Source organism: Paralichthys olivaceus, chromosome 1 (assembly GCF_024713975.1).
Source record: "Paralichthys olivaceus isolate ysfri-2021 chromosome 1, ASM2471397v2, whole genome shotgun sequence".
NCBI lineage: Eukaryota > Metazoa > Chordata > Actinopteri > Pleuronectiformes > Paralichthyidae > Paralichthys > Paralichthys olivaceus.
Genome location: NC_091093.1, coordinates 11,611,563 through 11,628,695, shown reverse-complemented (window position 1 = coordinate 11,628,695; position 17,133 = coordinate 11,611,563). Strand labels below are relative to the sequence as shown.

The following is a 17,133-nucleotide window of genomic DNA, read 5'->3' as shown; positions in this document are numbered from 1 at the left end:
GAAAGATGAACATGGTGGGGGTATGGCAGGAGCTGGAGCGGAGTGCAAGGGAGGAGGGTGTTGTGGCATATGGGCACAGGAGGAGTTGGAGAGCCCCAATGACTCTGCAGGAGGAAAAACAAAAATACACACGCACTTAAAGGGAACATTTTTAATTCACTCATTATCACCACTATGCCGATGGAGGGGTGGGTGAAATGTTTGAGTCCACAAAACACTTTTGGACTCTCAGGGGTAAACAGTGTTATAGCCAAATCCAATAAAATTGAAGTAACCGACAACCTTGACCTAATAAAACAACTGAGAAATCATAACATACCTCCATACTGCTCGTGTGGTGTTATCCAAGTGTCTGCAAGCCCTGACATACGAAACAGCGTCATTTACACCGTGCTTTTAGCCTAAATGTCCTCTGATATCTTCCTACGAGGTGCACTCACGGACCATCAGACACACCATTGAATGGCTAGTTCCACTAGCTTAGCCACTTCCAGTTGATTTTTAGGCTTAAAACACGGTGTAAATGACCTTGTTTTGAGTCGAATATGAATGTCAGGGCTTGCAGACACTTGGATGACACCACAGGAGCAGTGTGGAGGCATGTTATGTTTTTCTGTTGTTTTATTATGTCTGAAGAAGAGGTCATGGTTACTTGCATTCTATGGGATTGGGCTGCAACACTGTTCACCCCCATCGGCAGAGTGGTGAGTAGATGATGAGTGAATTTTCATTTTTCAGTGAACTATCCCTTTAAGGACAAGACATGTGTTATCACAGCGAGAAAGCCACCAGACAGCTAGAGAGAGAGGAGGAGAGTAAAATGCCAGAGAGAGGCAGAGGAGAAGCACAAACGACATGATTCACAAAACACCTTTACTTTAGAGCATACTGTTGAGTAACTGAGCCAAGGAAACGTGCATCTTCACAAAAAGTGCCAGGAAAAAAGATGCAAGACTTCCACTTTGTCGACAGCATTTTGGATGGAGGGGGGCTGATCTAATTCCTTGCACAAACAACACTTTTCCTGTAAGAGTCATTTTAAATATGCTGCTTCTACAAAGTTGGAAAGATATGCTTAGAAAATGCTAAGTTTAAAACATGTTTGTTGTTTTATATTTTCAGTATATTCATATTTACTTCCATAGGAACAAGGTTTGATATAAAACTGAAGGTAATCCAGTCAGTCCTCACCTCCATGATGGGATTGGAAGCCAAGACTTTCTCCTCCACATTGGCCTCACTAGCGGAGCCACTGACTGTAGCAAAGTATCTCATGGCGTATTTGGCTGATACCGTCTTTCCTGCTCCAGACTCCCCGCTCACAATGATTGACTGGTTCCTCTCATCCCTGACAAGTTGAAAAACAGAAGTGACAGAAAACTGTGAATATCATGAATTACTGTAAAATACTCAGGAAATGTTGTAATTTCTTTACAGACCATGGGTCGTGTCCGTTGTGGGCCTGTCAAGCCCATTCAGACACTGTACAACATACAGGGCAATAAAAACAAATAAATATACTTGATATGAATTACATAGTGGGGTGCAACTGTTTGAGCTGGTACTCTTACACCTTGGTGACATTAAGTCTTTCCTGTTGTTCCTGGAAGGTGTAATTACATCTGCCAAGGAGTTTATGTTTTCACCCCAGTCCATTTGTTGGTTGGTTGGTTGGTTGGTTTGTTTATAAACAAGCTTACGCTAAAAACTTTTTTTGTGGAAGGATGTGGTAGGGTCGGGAAAGAAACCATTGAATTTGGTGCAGATCCAGGATCTTTGCTTTCTTAACTTTTCCAGTTAGGCCACTTAACATTTAAATTTTCCCAGGGACTAATACATTGGTATTAGATGGGTCCAGATCAAAACGTGTGTGTAATTTGGTGCAGTATGATTGAATTTAAGGGGACTGTTGGGCCTCGTCTTAGGTATGTGCTCCACTGAGTTTCATTCTAGTCAAAAGAAGAAGAAAAAATAAAAAGATTGGTATCTATTAAAAGTAATACTTTAATTAGATAATTGTCTTTAATTAATATCAGAGGTGTCTTCAATCCTATAATCAGACATTTGGCCCATTTAAAATGGAGAGATGCTGTTATATATCAGACTGATCAAGGACAAGAGAAAGAAGAGAGTAGTCTGATGAGGGGGAGGGGAGGTACAGGCTGCAGGACCATATCCAAGCAACTTGATGGTCTCGTGACCACAACGATATATATTACCCGAGAATATATTAACTTAATATTAAAATCGTATTCAAATAAATATATTAATGTATAATAGTTTACATAAAATATTCTGTGATGTGTTTCATGTATGTCCAATTGAAGGGTTCATATGAAAATAAGACAAAGAATGAAATATACAGACTGAATAATATTAATTGTACAACCCTACACCGTGTGAAAGGTTCTCACACATAGATTAATGCCAGTCGCACTGTCATACTGGGCTTCAACTAACACTCCATTAGTAAAGCATAGAAGAAGAGAGATGTGAGCGCTGATTAAACTTGCTATTCAGTCCAGTTATGTTCACGTGGAGCCACAATCGACTGGTTGGCTCCTGCAGAGAAACACCAGTGTTAAAATGTGTGAGTGTGATTTAAAGAGTGAGAAAGAGAGACAGTGAGACCACTATGAGGCTATTTCTGTCTCAGCTTTGACCTACAAACCCTGAAGGGAGAGGGAGGGCTGAGCAACAAGGAGACCAGAGCGAGAGCTGCTCAGGTAACACGCACATAAACACACACACACACACAGCACACACACACAAACCTGGCCATCTGTTTGTAGGCCTCCTCTGCCACCGCAAAGATATGCGGATCCATGTCTCCCATGTTCTGACCACTGTAGGCATTGATGATGTCTGTTCCGTAGATCTGCAGAGTCTCATACGGGTTGATGGCCACCAGAACGATTCCTATAACAGATTAAAGCTAGAAGTTCACCTGCAGCTGGACTGGGCTGTAAACAGGTATATCACGCTGTCCAAACAGAGAGGGTAATAATCTGTGGTTCATTATCCATATGAAAGGGTCTGTTTAAAACAAACATCAGTTGACATAAATATTGAGACATATTAGCAGTAAAAACAAAACTGGTAAGTATAAGTCAAAATGGGGACGTTTCCAGAAAAAATAAAATAAAAATGTAACTGAAATTGTAAAAATACCATGAAAAATACATCTTATATTGAATTTGCTGCAAACAATAACTTATTATTCAATAACAGAAAATATTGTTTGTCTACAGTTTGTCGCCATTTTTCACTGAGCGTGAAAGCACTTGACAAGCATGTCATATGTTGAACAATAAACGCTTGACTTACAGCAGACACACATGATGGTTATTGAATGTCACAGACACACAGTGTTTTACTAATCAACTATAAAATAATCTGTCTTGAAGCTGTGCTGTTTTCAGTGTCTGAGCTAAAATGGATCCTTTGACATTGAAAAACCAGTATATTTTACAGTATCACAATAAAATGCCCCCATGTTTTATGAACATGTACTTGTATAGGAAGGTGAAAAGGGCTATGAAGAACTTTTAAATTCAATATCTCTAGTTTTTGCTTTTGATTACTGTTCAAAAAATAAAGAACACTTGGGTTTTATCAGCAGGTTAGAGTTCCTCCTACCGCAGTAAGTGTAAATGAGCTTGGAGTCGATGAAGCGGACTTTGAGGTTGTGGAGCACAGCTGGCTCGTGGAGGTAGCTGAGCGCTGTGAGGTCATTTTCTCCAACCAGGATGTCGGGGTTTCGCAGGTAAGGCAGGTTCTTGGTCTTGGGGTCAAGCGTGTGCTCAATGTTCTGAGGATAAGCCAAAGCGATGCAGGAGAGTTATGACAGAGATACAGATCCACACACATATTCTCAGTAACGTCATGAGATAGGCTACTGATTTCTCCCGCAGCTTAAAAAGCCCATTCATTGTTCAAGGCTGTGTTGAACTGACTGTGCTTTCGTTCCACTGTCTCGGTGGAAATTTTAGCTTACATGCCTCATGTGCATTTTTATGCCTTGTCCTAATAAATGGATCTTTTTATCCGCCTAATGACTGTTTAAAAAGCAAATTTGATCTGTGACAGTAAGTCTCCCAGCATTAGGAAGGGATCATATGATTGGTTAATTTTGTTGTTTTGATCAGCAGCAGCTATCCCACAATTTTAATCTGCACATGGATCTGGAAAAGGCATCAAAGTCCACATTTAAAGATATACATAGAAAAGTGCAATAACATGCAATAAATGGTTATTTTGCAATGCAAAGAATTTATTTTTAGGGGGAGATTGTGAGAATGTATTTGTCCTAGTCCTCGATGTGATAGTTAGCTACAATACTGAACCTTATCCAATTTGAATCTAATAGGCCTGGATGATAGGGCCAAAACTTATAACATGATAGAGATGAAAATTTGATATTGATAAAAACCACGATAAATGTCACTTCATTATTTCTTTTTATGTTTAAAGACGTTTAAAGATGTTCATTGTTCCTGAGTGTCGGGTGTGGTTTTAAACTCTTCATTACAGACACTTAAAAGCTAAACAAAAATCTGAGGTAGATCAATTGCGTGTTATACCTCCTCACTGTGCACAATTCATGAGCAATATATCAAGATATATTGAACGTGTGTTATATTGCCTTTCATGAAAATTATATTGAAATAATTATTGTTATAGTTTTATTGCCCAGCCCTATATCCTTGATCCTCAACTGACCTGGTCTGTTCTTAAGCTAATGTCACTTTTCAACAGATTCTACTGTAAACTAGCATTAAACGCCAATCGCCAAACATATCCATCCAAGCACGGCTGCTACGAGCCGCTAGATGCATATACAGGATGTGATTCCAAGATGTAAGAAATACATGCTGGAAGCTGTTTGTATTTGTATGTAACCATATGATGAGGAATTAAATCCACTTTTTTACATTTAAAATGCTCCCTGCGGTGTCTTTGTAACCAGGTCCCGTTTGTGGAAAGTGCTAATGGTGAAACCATTAGCAGCTAATGAGATGAAGGGCTTTGAAGTGTCTTTGAGGCATAGAGAGAGAGAAAGCGACAAAAAGAGCTGAGAGGAAGAAAAAAGCATAAAGAAGGAGAAAGCGATTCCTCCCCCCTTATAGCAAATTCAGGTGATGTTGGGGTGATGGGATAGATTTGCATGAATGTCCGTCAGGACAACGAGTTGTAAAGTCTGCAAAAATGTTAAACCAAGTTGTTGACTTCTTGTACGGAGAAACATGTGGACAAAAGTTAATGTTAGAAACTTTTGATTAATGTGCAAATTAATGTATTGCATGATTTGTTGGCAACATTTAATTTGTGATACAGTATTTGGTTGTAATCGAAAGCTAAACTATTAGAACTAAATCAGATAAAAAGTGAGGTAAAACAATATTTTACTGGAAACAGGTATAAATAAACCTGTAAGTCAAATACGCAGTTTTGTTGTAGCGTCCATGTTGTTTCCACATTTCAACTGACATGGACTTGACTACTCTGGAAATTATAACATCCAAGTAGCGCCTGAATGCAGCATAAATCTTTCAATGATTCTCACCGTTCCATCTTCCAGCATGAGCTGCAGGGAGGCATCGCCATTTTTGTAGTCCTTGGTGAGCTCTGCAGACTTCCACACATCCTCTGCATCTGGGATCCACACCCGAGCACTCTGAGAGAGGGGGGGATAACAATAATTTGATAAAAACGTAATACAGGACTTAAATATAAATAAATATATATATAAATAAAACTATCCTAAGATCCATGAGCGCTGGCATTTTACATTCCCAATAGAAATAATTGTTCTTGTTTTGGCTCAGTTTATATTGCACACACAATCCCAGGTTACTACCTCCTTCACATAAAAAGAAGATAGACAGGACAGTTGCTCGTACTTCTTTCCTGACCTCAGTGAAAACAGTGGGTTCTGTGTTTCCACAATCATGAGAACATGGCTTGTAATGGTCAAGTGTGGTGAAGTTGTGGGAATGAAATGTCGAAGAAGCAGCTCATCGCAACGGATGAATGGTGTTGTGGATCATAACTCAAAATTGACACACACACACAAACCAACACGCAACAACACTATCATTATAAGACTTAAGGTCATTGAGGACTTGTGACTGGAGGTAATCAGCCGATCACGGACATGTGGAAAACCAGCGATGAACACTGCCGGTCACATGGCTGAGGAATCCGCCTCATAAATGTAGACAAATGCACAGACAGACAGATGCACTAACAGAGTGCTTTCCTCTAAAAATATAGCAGTTGACTCTATAGTGACTGAAGAATTATGCAAACCACAATGTGACCTTAGAAAGTCCTGCAGTGATGTTGGTGTGTGTGTGTGTGTGTGTGTGTGTGTGTGTGTGTGTGTGTGTGTGTGTGTGTGTGTGTGTGTGTGTGTGTGTGTGTGTGTAACTGTAAGCCAGTGATTCAACAGCACCAAGTTGTTTTTCTTACATCTGACATTAAATGAGGGAAAGACAAGACCAAATAAAATTGAGAGTTAAAGAAGACTAAGTCTGGAGGTTGTGTGTGTGTATCAAACATTAAACTGTTTCATGTGGGATCATTCACCACACAAAAACGTGTCATATGACGTAAATGAGAAAATGGGTAAACTAACCAAAACAGATTCTGCCTATTAACCCTTTTTACCAGAATTACGCAAAAACTACTGGATGGATTACCACGAAACCTGATGGACAGATTTGATATGGGTCAGGGAAGAACACATTACAGTTTGGTGTGGATCTGAAACAGGGGATGGATCCAGGATTTCTTTTTTTTTTTTATTATCTTTAACATTGTGAAATAGGAAGTTGATGAAAGGAATTATATCAACTATTATGTATTCAAGATGGATCATGACGAAAAAAAAGAATCAAACATGTAAGTCACATGAATTTAAATGTGGTTTCATAAGGGGGGCTATTAGGCCATGGTGGAGGTACACAATCTACTGAGAGCCGGTTGTAATTAAATTAGTTTAATGCTCATACATCTCACACATGCAAGATTCAAACTGCCAAGTAAAATAAAAAGAGAGAAAAACAACGTTACAAGTTGAAAGAAAGAAAAGAAAAGCACATTCCTGTGTGTGACACTGGCTATATACAACTATATTACACGTCATGTTCATTCATAGACCTACGTATATGATCCAGGATTGGGATATGTGAAAATCTGTTGTCTCTACATAGTGTAATCAGATATGGAACAAATATATTCCTGAATAAACTCTATTATTATCTATTATCAACTTTATTACTGCATTTAAACTGACACTCTTAATTTCTAGATGTGTTGTAATAAAATTCTCAAAATGAAAGCAAATAAATATTCTCAATCACATATAATTATGGCTTTTAAGCGCTAAATAACACATTAAGTTTAAGAGTCCACACTCACGTTCTCACCCACAGGACGACAGGATTAAGAGTCTTTATGTTATAATCTGAAGATAAAGGAGGATTTTCACTGAATGAGCCTCACTTATTTTTAAATACGAAGCAATATGAAGCTCGTACGCCAAACTGCTACTGCAGAAATGTTAAGATGACTTGATCTTCCTGGTGAGTACTTGGGGAAGTGAAGCACATGACGATAAGCACAGCTTCTTTCTGAAGGACCCACAACAATTTCACGGATTCTTGAGGCCACTTTACGTAAACTGCAGATGACGATCTTACTGAGTCGTGGCAGAAAGACCTTATTGTGGAGCACAACGGGAGAGACACTGGTCAATTAATTTGGTCCACTGCCTCACTACTGATCATATGAACCATGATATCCTCACAAACCTTACGCCTTCAGTCTGAGTATTAAGACGAGTGGTGGTGTGAAAGGGCAGCTACAGCCTCAGAGAACAAACCTATTAACACACAAATAAAAGAACAGTGGAAGTCTTTGTCCCATGCTCATATTTGCAGTATTACTCCGTCACTTCGAAGTACAAATTTGTCATCTGTGATCAGAGAAACTTAGTGAAGGTTTTTGAAAGTGTTAGTCATATGTTCAAACCTCTAACCCCCACAGAGCATCCGTCTGTCACATTATTTTTAATTCCTCAAATCCCTTTCTCTCTCACCACTGCAGCAATATCACAAAGCTTGATCAGTGTGGTGAGGTGGGGTGCAGAGCGGTTTAGGTTTGCCACTGAGTAACCGATAAGACAGAAAGGACAGAGTTAACTGAATAACTGTTAACTAGAATGGCACCCACTGGTTCCCCCAAACACAAACAACATTATCTGTTCAAATTGATGGTAGGTAGAGGTTTCTATCCCTGCATGTTGTACAGTGTCTTCAACATGGCCGTAATACTCTGTGATATGGATCAAACAAACAGGTGCAAAAACCTAACCTCCTTGGCAGAGGTCATAGAAATGAACCAGCAATTAATATATACATTTAAAGTAAAAAAGAATGAAAGAAAAAGGAACTACATGGGGAATAAATAAAGTGTTTAAGGTTATTATAAAAGTGCATTCCTCACACACACACACACAGGAAATGAAAACTCAGTCTTACAGACCTGTGTTTCCCCACACAGAGGCTGTACTTGAAGAGGCCGTCCAGCTATCTTAATGACCACTGAAGTATATTTGGAAATCCACTTAAGCATGTTTCATTTCTATTTCTTTTATCTGTCCAAGAGAAAGATGCCATCTGGAATCAATTAGTGGGTTAGTTTCCCCTCACTCGACCTCTACCGTACAATTACACACACCCTGCTGACAGAGAGAGACGTTCCCTGGTATTATGTTAGAAGACACATGGACTTGGTGAGTATTATATAAGCACAGACAGTGATGCATTTTCTTACTAATGTAGGACAAAAAGAAATGTCAGTCACATATTCATGATAGCAATTTCTCATATATATGGCTGAATATACACCAACCACTATCTGCTTTAATAAGTGCTGGACTACCTCAACCCTATGAGAGTGCTTTCAGGCCACTGTTCAGAAGGATGTTCTTTACCAGAGCATTGTTGAGGGGCAACACCGATGATTTGACTCTAGATGCCCACTGTCGATTCAAGAAGGAGCACTTCCTCAGTGATCACTGTTTTCTTACAGTGGCCCAGACTGGACACAAACTAAACACCTATTGAGTTTTAATCACAGCTGAAGGCTACCACAGGTTCTCTTTCATCAGCTGCAACATGAAACTTCCCTCTTAGATGTCACTAAATTTTACACACTGAACCTTTAACTCATAAAGGGACAAGGCAGAACGTGAAGGAAGGGATCCTCCTGACTGAAGTCCTGCCAAAGATTCATTCACAGAGAAAAACACAGAGCACGACTATGAGCTGAGTACAGATCAAACAGCTAAACAACTATCAAGGGGAGACCCTGAGGAACAACCAGCATGATCAAGCCACGGATCACAACCTCACGTCTGCTCAACACAAGCCCTCGCAGCCAAGTTATCTGTCAAGCAAAACATCCATTAGAGAAGTCCCCCCCCCCCAATTACAGAGGATTACATATGACAGATTAATCAAAGCTTCTGTCACTTTCATGGGGTTGGGAGCCAGTCAATCATTTTAAAACTGTTATAAGCATCAGGTTTCAAATGTGTCAGCCTGAATTGAACTAAGAGGTTAAATAATATGTTTTGTAATTTAATAAAAGATTTAGTTGGTTATGTTTTATTGTTATGTATTATTATTATTAGAAAATAGCCTTCATAGCAGCCTCTCTTTTCTGGTCTTTGGGAGCATTATTTCCTCATTTCAAATGTAGACGTTTTAAAGCAATACTTCAAACCCTTTCCTCTCTCTCAAATATTGCTCCTATTCAAAACTGTTTGGCTGCACTTAGACCAAGCTCTCAAATAAAGAGCCCCATCCTCATTCCACCATTTCGTTACTCGTTTCATCTTTTTGGTCCCTTCAAGAGGCTTCTGGGACAGCCTCCTAGCAACGGGAGAAAGAGAGGGGGAGAGTGACATAGAGGGCGTGATGGAGGGGGAGGGCCAAGACTAAAAATAGCTACATTGAGCTCTGAGCAGCATCACACCTCACAGAGACATCACTGTGCTACTGAGGAGAATTCAAGATACTGATAATTATCCATAGGCACACAGAGACACACACACACGCACACACACGCACTCACACATGCACTCACACACACTACGAGGAAAGAAAAAGAAGCGTGCTCATTGGTGGCATATGTCAGTGTTAACTAATTCACAATTGACACCTAGTGATGTGTGAAACATGTGAAGGTGTTTGCATGTAGAGTGTGTGGTGCGTCTGTGTGTCTGTGTACCTGAGAATGGAATGAAAAAGACAGACAATGATGCAATGCAGCCGCAGAGTAAGTAGAGGAGAAATGAAGGATGAAACTCCGACACAAACACACAAACACGGACCACGTCATCCTCCACCATGAAACACAAGATGAAAAGGAGGAGCGTCTGAAAAATGGAAAGAGAAATGTGATGAGTCAGAGTCTGCCTCACAGAGAGAGGGATGATGACCAGGTTGGTGTGTTATGGGTGACATCATTCGTGACATCAGAATTCATATGATTGAAGGGGAATGCATGAAAACAATGAAACACATTGAGCTCTGATCTGCATCCACTCAGTAACAGATGCTCTTCAATGTATTCACTGTGATCCTTCTCTGAGCATGTAATTACTTTCCTTTCCCTCCAGGGGCAGGCAGAGCAGAACCAGAATAGTGACTCCTGATCTGGTCAGAATAAACTCCAGCATTTTACTTTTGAACTTCCGTTAGGTTGAGTGAATCACAACTGACAGGCTCAACAAAGAATGATCAAAACTGAAGCAGCCAAACCAAAGATATTCTGACTTTCACACTCTTGTGGTCAATCTTTAAAATCTCCGGAGCTAACATTTAACATAATGCAACTGCAACAGAAAAATAGTATCATATTGATTGATTTACTCATAATTTGCTTGATTAAACCTCCTGGGCCTTTAAAATGAGAGTTCTAGCTGGTGTCCCTGATGTCTTATTTTGTCTGCCACACTTTAATGTGGACCGATAATAGGGCTGAACCCTTTGTAGTTAAAATCTATTATTTCTGACAAATATTACCTATGTTCAGTGTAAAGATGAAATAAAATATAACACATCATGTCTGTTATGCAGGGATGTTCGGATACGGACACCAGTATCGGAAATGCCCCTGATACTACTGAAAATGCTGGGCCACGTGTCAATGAATCCACATGTACAGATCTGATCCTACGTCTTTAAAGTATATTAGTTTCACCCAGAAAAAACTGTAATTTTCTTTCTCCAGAAATCACTTCCTCTTTGCCACTGTACTGCAACTGGTAAGTACTGTATTTACAGCGGCGAAGAAGAAGTGATTGCAGGTTGTGTAGAATTAGCCAGTTCATAATAAAACAGTGACGTGCACTGTATATTTCAGGAAGTAATTGCTGTGCATTCCTAAATGTATTTATACAGAGAAAACACTACAAAAAATAACAATAAACAATCATAAAAGAGGTTCTATGACATTTATTCTCTGCATGTATTGGTTTTTCAAAGGGTTTAACCTAAGCCAGGCCATAGAACAATGATAACAATCATCACTTCCAGACAGGGTTAGTAGCATACAGCTATTTAAATGTCTTGTACTAGTTTTCTTTTCTTTTTAAATGCACAGGTATCAGAGCTGTACTCGGTATCGGCAAATGTGCGAAGTTGAAGTACTGGAGTCTGTATCAGGATGGTACAAAAAATGTACGATAATAATACAAATACTTTTTGTCCTTCGCGTCCTTCCTCACAGTATCAGGTCAGTTCACAGCAGGAAAAGGCTGCTTCTAGGTACAAGACTTGACGGATGCTAATCCTGATTTAACTGAGACAAAGGATCAGGAGCTGATTAGGCTAGCTCAGGGTTTAACACTGGCTAATCTTATTTCAGTCAACTACACCGCTATTTCATTACATTTCCATATGACTACAGGATAGTGTGCTGCTGTTGCTGCAAGTGCTGCTGACACAATGACAGAAGCTTCTATTCCAACATAGACTGAAACACATTGACTAATGTAAGAATCCGAATGGAAGAGAGGAGAATCAATAGAATTTGTTACTCCAATAAAATACATAAGATTAAACTGATTTCATCCAAAGAAACATGGATCCCAAAGAGGGTTGTAATCTCTGAACAGGACATGCTCTTTTCAACTCTTCACATTTCAGCAGGTAACATGAAAGTCACGTTCATTTCAGATATAAAACAAATCCTCTCGGCTCTCGTTTCTCCTGCAACACCTCTGGCTGTCGGATCATTCCTGATACAAGGACGTTGGATGAGGGAGGTTTAGAGGTCACAAAGATCAGGGAGTGCGTGTGTGTGTGCGTGCAGTGTACTCTGTGTGTGTGTTGGGGATATACAGTGTGACTGCAGGGTGAGGTGAAGTGTTTACAAATCTGCACAAAGTCAACAGCAGATTAGACAGACTTCACCCTGCTAATACTGAGCTCTGAGCTTTCACTGCTGGACCGGAGTGGCCCTGGCCTGCTGTGCTTCCTCTGAACGCTCACAGGGTTTTCTCCTACTTATCAAACTGTAGGCCGCCTATATAAATGCTTATCAGCTTCTCACCAATTTACCTTTAAATATCCAGTATGTTATTTCTGCACTGATTCAAAAAAGGTGATTCTTCTTATAGATATGGAAATTAAAAAGGTCTCATCATGATCTAATTATTCATCCATGTGGCTAAACTTTTTTTAGTGATTGAAATAATGTTTTTTTAACTGTTCAGAGAAATCCTTTCGATCGAACGAATCATAAAAGTGAATCACGTGGAAACCTTGACATTTTAAAACACAGGCTGGTAGAGGCAGATATCTAGGCTGCTGCAGTGGAATGTGAGAAGTGTTTTTGCTCACATACTCCCAGTAAAGCGGTCAATGGAGTCTCAGACTGCAGAAGCCTCGTCACATGATGCCCCTCATGTGAGTATCTGCTGTTTTTCTGCTCAGCTGGGCAGACGCAGCATGACGCCAAGATTTAGAGACCTCAGCCCCCGCTAGAGAGTTTGGTAGGGAGGACCCTCGATGGTCTCAAGGCACCCGGTGATCTTCCCTAACTATGCTCTTGGCACAAGTAGTGTGCCAGTGATTGCCAGAGATCAGAGTCTCTTACTAAGAAGCTATGATGCTGCCTAGCACCTAATCACATTAGTTTAGCCAGAGCCGATACCTTCACTTGTGCAGGTTACGTCAGAGTGGCAGAATGGAGGCATGTGTCAGCAAACAGCTGAGTTTGTTTATTGCAGACAATAATTCTGATATCAGACACAGGAGGATTCAATTCTGTTTCACAATGTCTTAATTCACTTTCAAACCCCATTTGTTTTCAGATTCTATCTGATTTGTTTCCAATTCACTTAGGGATATTTTAGCAACAATACTTTGATGGATGTGAAAAGATTCTCAGACAAGTAAACTTTAAAATGTAGAAGGAACTCTCTAACCTGCTGCATTAATAAAATATGATATACTATTCATTTTTTATTCAATGAGTGCTGAGGGTGTGGTGCAGAGACAGTAAGCTCTGTGTCAATTCAACAAACTCAGATAGGTTCAAACTAAATCAAGTGTTTGACCCTGTTTCACACTTTGCTGTGATTTTCTAACAAAGCTTTTCTGCAATCATGAAGAGATAAACACTAAAGAAATCGCTGTGTGTGGTGCGATGCTTTGTTTCACTTCTGCGGGTTTGGGATCACCACCTCACTGAACTGTTGACATGTTGGTAAAATGCAGGTTCTCTTCACTAGAGTTTGTTCCAGATAACAAACCTGTGATGTCTCTTTAAACAGTTTCAGAGATTTGTGGTATTATGCATTTCACCTCATTTGCACATCTTTCATATTTATCTTTTCTCTTTCTCTTTACACCAGCATGGTTAAAGCTCCATAGATCCTCAAGAAAAGGCCATAGACTACAAATACACAAAATGTTTGATCTCAGGATTGGATCATTTGATCAGAGACCAACAGCAAACCTGATGATAGAAATTATAAAAGCTAATGAACAAGCATAAGCCCCTGCAACACAAATGTACCACCCTGTATCTACATGTACGGGTGTGATACGTTATGTACTGATTGCATTTTGCCAAAGTGATACAAAGATTTAGTTGTTGTTCAGATTTAAGTGATTTCAGTGTCATAACAGACGAATCCTGGCGAAGGGTGTGTCATGACCTGGACCTCAATGTTCCCTCATTAGAGAGACGCTGCACCAAACTCAAAAACAAAACTTACAGACCACTCGACCAGATTTGTGACAGTTTCACAAATCACATCCTGTATCTGCTACATATACTAAGTTAGTCAGTGAAGGAACGAGATAGGAAATTCCAAACTTACTTCAAGAAACATATACTCCAACTCCCGGTTCATCTTGTCTCAGTATTGAGCCTCTAGCTCATGCTGTGAGTCTGCTGGTTTCTGGATGATTCCAGCCACATGCACCACAAGGCCACACACTAACTGATTGAGCGCTGAGCTCCAGAACTCGCTGCTGGATGAAACCGTCCCATTGTGTCTGCAGAGATGAGCAGCGCTCCCTGACGTTCCGCTGAGGTTCCTCACCCTGTGACAGATGACTGGCCATTCCTGGTGTCTATCACGTATGTGAGCTTCCCTCCCCGATCACATGATTTCTGAAGCAGTCAGACGCTCAACAGCGAGCAAACAGCACTTTTCCCCAAAACCACTGACATGATTCCAAAAAACTGTGTGACAGACCACACAAGACCAGCAGTAAACCTGAATCTTCCTCCTGCACACACTCAGAGGACGTCTTTGAGACGTCTGTGGGACAATTCGAGCAATTCCAGTTCCTGAAACTAATATCTGTTTTGGTTTGTATTTGCTATAACATCATAATAGTTGGAATCTCTATATAGTCATAAACATTCAGCCCAACTCTCTGTGCGTCTGCCTGTCTGACTGTGTGTCCGTCTGTATTGGACAGCCAATTGCCAGAGCATACACAACAGGACAGCGAAATTACTTTAACCACGTTATCTCAGTAATCTAATGCACATGCTCTAAATTAGAGGGAGGGGAAAATAAAAAATAACAACAGGCATTAGATAATGTATGATTCCCCACGTAATGCAAACCTTACTCTTGTGTTACATAGCTACATGAACTCATAGTATGGAATGTATTCAGAGATCAGATAGAATGTTTCTTTACTGAGAATTGGAGCCTGACTGATTCACTGTTTGGCCAATAAAATAGGCCGATATGAGCCTTTCACAGACATTGGTACCAGTGTTTATGTTTAGAAACTTGTATTTTACAGAATAAACAATGTAAACAATACCTACATTTATGTTATCTTCCTCATTCAAGCTCTACATTTTGTTGTATTTCTTTTTTGTTTTTATTTGTAGTTAATAATTAAGATTGTGGGTAAAGTGTAAAATATATCAAGCCTAAATTACATTTCTTTGTCATAAGGGTTTGATAATGACATCTTAGCAATTATTTCCGTCTCCATTTTCACTCTTCGATATCAGTATCGGCTTTGGCCCTAAAATTCTATATTAGTTGGGCTCTACTGAGAACCCTGCCTTTAGTTCCATCATAAGATAATGCTTATCATTGCTGCAAAATCTTCGAAAGAGCATTTTTATTTTTTACAGCAGATTTGTACCATGTGATTCAATTAAATCTGGACTGAAGCCAGCTCTAATTGATCTCCTTAATCATATTCTTAGTTTTCTGGCAGACTTTTACTATTGATGACCAGATGTTCATGTCATTTTGTCTCACTATGAATGAATCTGCAGAAATAATACTTTTCTTTGTCAGGTTAGGTTCAGGAATAAATATTAAATCTAGTACTGCTAAAAATACTGGACATGTTCTCATGCTGTGTTACAGCAAAACAATCCTTTAAATGCAGAATTCAATTTTGAATCGTATGTGTGGAAGAACCTTTCCAGCTCTGACTCATCTAATGGCGCATCGCCTCACTTCCATCTCCTCTTCCTTCTTACGCAGCACTGTCTCTTGTGCATTCACAACCTCTAACTTTTAACAGACTCAAGGCTACTGACAAAGTCTTCACCTCTGACTCAACTCTCTTTACACTGGTTTTCAGGTCAAAGAGGAGCTGAATCTAATGGTCTGTGTTCAAGTGTGTGTGCCCAATCAGTATTCACTGTTACAGAGAGTGTGTGTGTGTGTGTGTGTGTGTGTGTGTGTGTGTTAAGCCAACAGCTCAGACCTACTCAATAAGCATCTATAAGGCTGACTCACACACACAAAGGACAGAGTGTTTTTAAAACCATGCGTTGGAAAAATAAATCACAGAGAGGGTTCTGACATCAGAGGCTGCCTTCCAAACAGACTCGACCATTCAAAGCCGGAACTAGCTTTGGGTTTCCCAGCCACACTGACACATACATCCAAAGTCTCCTCTATCGCTCTGCTGTTCAAATTTTCACACACAACAGGATTTTCATGGAATTTAGAGAAATTAAACGCTGGCAACAAGCAGAGGCGGTTTGGCAGCCTTAGCCAAACGCTACTAGAATGCACATCTAATGCATCTAAATATCATTTTTAATGTTTGTCTCTAAAAAACTAGAATTACTGCCCGGCAGTTTTATGCCTCCGCCCATCAATGCAATGTTGGTCCCTTCAGGTGTTCCTGACATATTGCATTCACAGTAATGAGGTCACTGGGATGTTTGACCTTTGACACGTGAAATCTAATCAGTTCATCTTTGGGTCCAAGCAACGATCGATCACAATCTAAAGAAATGCAGACTTGAGATTTCATGTTCAAGAGGCCAACAACGTGTTTTGTGAGGACATCGTGGCCTCGACCTTTGACCTCCCAAATCTCATCAGGGTTCAAACCTGTGTCGTCTGGTTTAAAGACAACATGTTTCATGAGAAGTCACAGGAAGAAAACAGAGGTTCAGGGGCTGGAGAACTGAGATACACTGCAGCTCTGCAATTTGGGTGCAGATTGAAATAAAACATTCGGTGGCCAATGTCGCCATAACACACACTGTCATGTTTTCTACTCCAGCACGGCCATTGTTCAAACTGAAGACACCAGCTGTCAC

General features: G+C 40.0%; 1 protein-coding gene across 6 annotated transcripts in view; it reads right to left on the bottom strand.

Moving 5' to 3' along the window:
* myo5aa (myosin VAa) overlaps positions 1 to 17,133 on the bottom strand; it is a 49,919-nt gene that overhangs the window by 31,610 nt on the left and 1,176 nt on the right. For 4 of the 6 annotated variants that reach the window (XM_069528769.1, XM_069528787.1, XM_069528781.1 and 1 more), the window contains exons 1-5: positions 14,408 to 14,567; positions 5,567 to 5,677; positions 3,640 to 3,811; positions 2,775 to 2,919; positions 1,192 to 1,348 (exon numbers count right to left, since the gene is read on the bottom strand). In XM_069528769.1, the coding sequence (XP_069384870.1) occupies positions 1,192 to 1,348; positions 2,775 to 2,919; positions 3,640 to 3,811; positions 5,567 to 5,677; positions 14,408 to 14,440 (618 nt within the window). In that variant the 5' untranslated portion in view covers positions 14,441 to 14,567. Of the gene's footprint in view, positions 1 to 1,191; positions 1,349 to 2,774; positions 2,920 to 3,639; positions 3,812 to 5,566; positions 5,678 to 14,407; positions 14,568 to 17,133 lie in introns of those variants that run through there. The other 2 variants (XM_069528790.1, XM_069528774.1) reach the window with 2 other exon arrangements.